This window comes from Ochotona curzoniae, unplaced genomic scaffold (assembly GCF_017591425.1).
Source record: "Ochotona curzoniae isolate NIBS_2020 unplaced genomic scaffold, NIBS_Ocur_1.0 contig_3819, whole genome shotgun sequence".
Taxonomy (NCBI): Eukaryota; Metazoa; Chordata; class Mammalia; order Lagomorpha; family Ochotonidae; genus Ochotona; species Ochotona curzoniae.
Genome location: NW_024466004.1, coordinates 35,268,983 through 35,273,643, shown reverse-complemented (window position 1 = coordinate 35,273,643; position 4,661 = coordinate 35,268,983). Strand labels below are relative to the sequence as shown.

At 52.7% G+C, this 4,661-nt stretch overlaps 1 protein-coding gene across 1 annotated transcript; it reads right to left on the bottom strand.

Moving 5' to 3' along the window:
* Positions 1–1,174: 1,174 nt before the first annotated feature.
* On the bottom strand, positions 1,175–3,114 carry TPBG (trophoblast glycoprotein). The gene has a single exon (XM_040983057.1). It carries the CDS (start codon positions 3,112–3,114, stop codon positions 1,852–1,854), a length of 1,263 nt encoding a protein of 420 aa, XP_040838991.1. The 3' UTR covers positions 1,175–1,851.
* Positions 3,115–4,661: the final 1,547 nt, after the last annotated feature.

Genomic DNA, 4,661 nt, shown 5'->3' with positions numbered 1-4,661 from the left:
AGGCTAGGAGCATCATCATCCTTGGGAAAGAATGGTAACCAGCCGGTTTATTCCTGAGTGAACACATAACATGTTAAATGCAATATTATGTATCAGGTATTTCATAAAATGAACTCACAAACTTTAAGATATTAAAACATACTCTGAATAAATAATGTAATCTAAACAAAAGACAGATTCAGATAATTTCACTTTAAAAACTTCTGATTTAATTCAAAGAAGGGATTAGCAAAAACTTCTAGAGCTTGAACTACTAATTTTATTTATAATATTTATAATATTTTATTTCAAACAAAAAGCAATGCAGAATGCAACTCATCTAAAGAGAAAACAAGCCCTCAGACTTACTAATGCAAGTTTAGCCACTAATTTCAGTTGAGTAATAATGGTGAAATTTAAGTCATTTGATATAACAGCTTGGAAACAGATTAAAAGACTTTCCTATGCCGTCTGAATGGCTGACAGCCCTCTTGTCTACTACTGATAAGAATCAATGATTGCTTTAAATCACACCTAAATGTTATCCTTCACAAAGGAATACAAACTTACATAATTCTAGAATCACTGATTCAATCACGGCAATTTTCAAATGTGCTCTGAAAAACCACCAATCATTTATATTCTGTATTTAAGTTTTTTCTTTACATGTCAGTCAAAAATCCCAAGTTCCAATTTATACTATGATCTCAGGAAGTATTATTTAATTCATATTTTAAAACTTTCAGAATATTCTGTCTTAAAGATACTTCATTTTCACACATTTATTATATTTCATACTCTTCTAAAAGCCTGTAGAACAATTTCATACAGAAAATTTCCTTAAGTAAATAATGGTGTTCGGTTGTAGCTTCCTTAGCCTAGAAAAAGTCCTGCACTGTTAAGTGTTTACCCTCAGAACTCAGCAATTTCTTAGTGCTCTTACCAAATTTTTCATGAATAACATTAACTTTGAGACCATGAGAAGTGTAGTCACATGAATATTCAAACACTCTATTTAAATCTTAAAAAGATCCACCATTTCAAAACTATTTCCAAACTCTACTTATATAAGACACTGCTTTAGCTTGATTCTGAGCTAGGTTAACTAATAATATACCTGAATAGAGACCATTCAGTATCATTGCTTTTAAGCCTTTATTTTCAAACAGCAAACCTGAATACAATGTCATTCTCTCAAGAATCTTTATTGATTTTTCTTAACAATTCAGTCTTTTGGATCTCAATGCAGTTTATATTTAAAAAAAAAAACCCTCAGTTTCATATAAACTGCAGTCACAAGGGTAATTTTACTTAGTCAAAGAAGTTATCTGAAGTTGCAAGTTACTTTTTGTAATAAGCAGAACAGTAAGTGTGAGCATGCTCTTGGATGCAGGAGCTCCTGTGTGCTGTGGAGTTATCTGAAAGAGCTTGCTAGGGTCTGCAGGCAGTTTATGGTATGCAAATATTTTCTGCACAATTTAGGTACATGAGAATAAAACTGATATTTACACATAAAGAATTTTTCTCAAAAAAGTTGAGGCAGCTTTCGTTGAATGCTGTCTGTGTGGGTACACTTGCTACACCGTGGATTGTACTAAGGAGAGGGACAGCAAAGAGTCCACGTTCATGCTGAAACCTGAAAAAGAAAAAAAAAATTCCTCCACACGAGTTGAGTTCCAAGAAAAGAGGACAGAACACCATGCGCTGCTGTCCACATCTTACACTCACGAAACACAGCGAGAAACTCTACATCCCCTGCTTTCAATGTCAGTGGTGTCTACACTGAAGGGCGGAAGAACAAGCCTAGGAGGGGAGAAAGCTGAAGTCTACACCTCATGCAGGGTTGTCCTTGATGTGTCCGCTAATGCTCTTTCAGACATCCGAGTTGGAGCTGAGGTTGGTTAACCTGGGGTCCGCATTGATCTCATATCTGTAATGATACCCTTCCATGTGATCCCTGCAGGCGTCTCTGATGTTATGCATCCACTTTTTTATCCCCTTGCGGTTCAAATACAAAACCAGGAGGAAGATCGCACCTATCAGGGCCAAAACGATACCAAGGAAAACGTACGAAGTCTGCAGGGATGGCGGGAGGATAGGCTCACAGTCCAGGTCGGAGCTGCTGAGTTGCAAGAGCACTCGATTCCTCATTTTTTCCGGGAACGCACACGTGAGGCTGGCTTTGCCTGGCACTATCTCTGTCTCCTTTAGCCAAGCCACCATGTCAGCCATGTGGCAGTCGCAGACCCAGGGGTTGTTGTCCAGAAAGACTTTGACATGGGCCAGGCCTTGCCACTCGGCGAGAGTGCCATTGTGAAGGACCTTGAGGGCATTGTCCTCCAGGTGGAGACTTTCCAGGTGCGTCAGGTTGCGGAAGGACACATATGTCAGGCTCACCAGTGAGTTGTTTCGCAGGTCCAGGTACTTGAGGCCCGGCAGTTGGGCCGGCAAGTCCCGGGGCAGGTACAGAAATTGGTTGCTGGCCAGTTCCAGGCGAGTGAGGCCGCGCAGTGCCTGGCCTGCCCGCAGGGCTGCCGCCACAATGCCCTCCAAACTCTGGTTGTGCAGCTGGTCCGCAGGGGGTACGATGTGGTTCAGGATGAGTTCCACCAGAGGACTGGGGTCCGAGACGCTCGTGTTGCTGCCCGAGAAAGCGAAGGGGCTGAGGTGAGCCAGCGGGTTGTGGCTGAGGTCGAGCTGGCGCAGGCTAGGCAGATGCTCGAAGGCACCAGCGCGCACCTCCGCAAGGCGGTTGCCGCTAAGGTTGAGCGCTGCCAGTTCAGCCAGCGGTGGCCGGCGGACGAAGGCGCCCGCGGGCAGCACCTCCAGATGATTTCCGGTGAGGAAGAGGTTGCGCACGTAGTGGGGTAGGTCTGCGGGCACCTCGGTCAAGTTGCGGTTCACGCACTTGACGGTGCGCGCCGCTTCGGAGCACTCGCACGGCGTGGGGCACTGGCCGGACAGCGGAGGTTGAGCAGACACCTCGGGGGCCAGCAACGACGTGGAGGAGGTGGAGGAGGATGCCGAGGAGATGGGAGAGGGCGAGGAGACCCAGCCCAGGAGGACCAGCGCCAGCCGTGCCAAGCGCAGCCGCCCGTCCCCGGCGGCGGGGCCCCGGGAGCACGCCCCACGCATCGCGATTCGCTCTCCCAGGAGCGGGGCTGGGTCGGCGCCCGCTCCGAAGGCTCGAGAGGCTCGGCCGGGAGGGCGCAGGCTGGCCGGAAGCGTCTGGAGAAACTTTCCTCTCGTGGGGGCGGAGGAGGGACGCCGCCGCCGGAACTTGAGTAACCCCGGTGCCGCCAGCGCCCCGCTCCCGGGGCCGAGTCCCCCGCCCCGCCCAAAGTACGCACGGCGCCTCGGGACGGTCGTTGGGCGCTCCTCCTCCGGCTCCTCTACCTGCCCGCCGCCGCCCAGGGTGCCACCACCTCGCCTTTCTTTTTTTCCTTGTTGGCGCCTCTTACAGGATCCGCTGAGCGACCTGGGACAAACGGGAGGCAAGTGTGAGCAGCGGCGGCCACCTCGGCTCCCCGAGTGCAGGAACCCGGCTCGGCCGGCCAAATCGATTCCACTCCACCCCCTCTCTTCCTCCCGCCTGCCCCACCCCCAACACCTCTCCTCTAGACCTCCCCGCCAACGCCCGACAGGACCTCACCACCTCCAGCCCTGCCGCACATCCTCACCCCGGAGACGGACGCGCGTCCCGAAACCCGGAGCGCCAAGTCCCCTTCTCCGCGGCCCACGCAATATATACTCTTCCAGGCTCCCGCGCCCTCCTCCCTTTCCGATCACGCTCGCCCGCCGCCTCTTAACTTCTCGCTTAATCCCCCAGCGCCTTCCCCACCAAACTTGTCACTCTCGCGGCTCCTTCCCCACCCGCCTCCGCGGACCACCTGCCTTCCGGGGCCTCCGCCCCCGCCGGGACCTCTGCTCCACGTCCAGGTTAGGAGGAGAGAGGCAAGTTTCGGGTTACAGGAGTCTTTTGATCTCTTTTTTGAACATTCTTGGATTAGCAGGAAATGCTGGGCTGAGCAGCTGTCTGCCCTCTACTCCTACCCTTCCCCCCCACCCCCCGCCCCGTGCTGCACCCCTCCAGTCCCTCGGATCCCCAAACAGGGATAAGTCATCTCCAGGAGAGAGAAGGGGGTCGGCGAACAAAGCAGTGCTTGGGACCCCGCGCTCAGTGGCCATCAGAACCTGCTCTCCCGCCCCAGCCGGGGAAGAGGCCCCAGCGCTGCCTCCCGGCTCTCGCCCTCGCCGGCCGCCCCCCACGGCTCACCTCCGCGCCCGCCTCGGTCCCCAACTCCGCGTCCCACCAGAGTCCCGGCGACTTGTGGGCTCCGCGCTGCGGGCGCCGCCTCTCCTCGCACCCCAGCCCCTGGCCCAACCTCCGCAGCTGGGAAAAACCAACCGAGGGGGAGGGGGAGAGGGAGGGTCTGGCCTGCCACCCGGACTCCTCCGGCTGCGCGGCCGACCTCGGCAGCCCTGGGTGGGAGGGCTGAAGGCGAGAGAGCGCGGGGATCTGGGCTACGCGCCTCCTCCTGGTGGAAATGAAGGCGGAATGAGCCGGAATAGGTGAGGGAATCCCTTGCTCTCCCCCCTCCCCCGTCATCCTTTGGTGGCTCCTCATTTTGCCTACTGTGTTTTACCTTGGATGGGGAGCAAAACCGTAGGTGAACCTCACG

Excerpts from the sequence above, each read along its gene's own strand:
- TPBG (XM_040983057.1), bottom strand. The coding sequence starts at position 3,114 with ATGCGTGGGGCGTGCTCCCGGGGCCCCGCCGCCGGGGACGGGCGGCTG.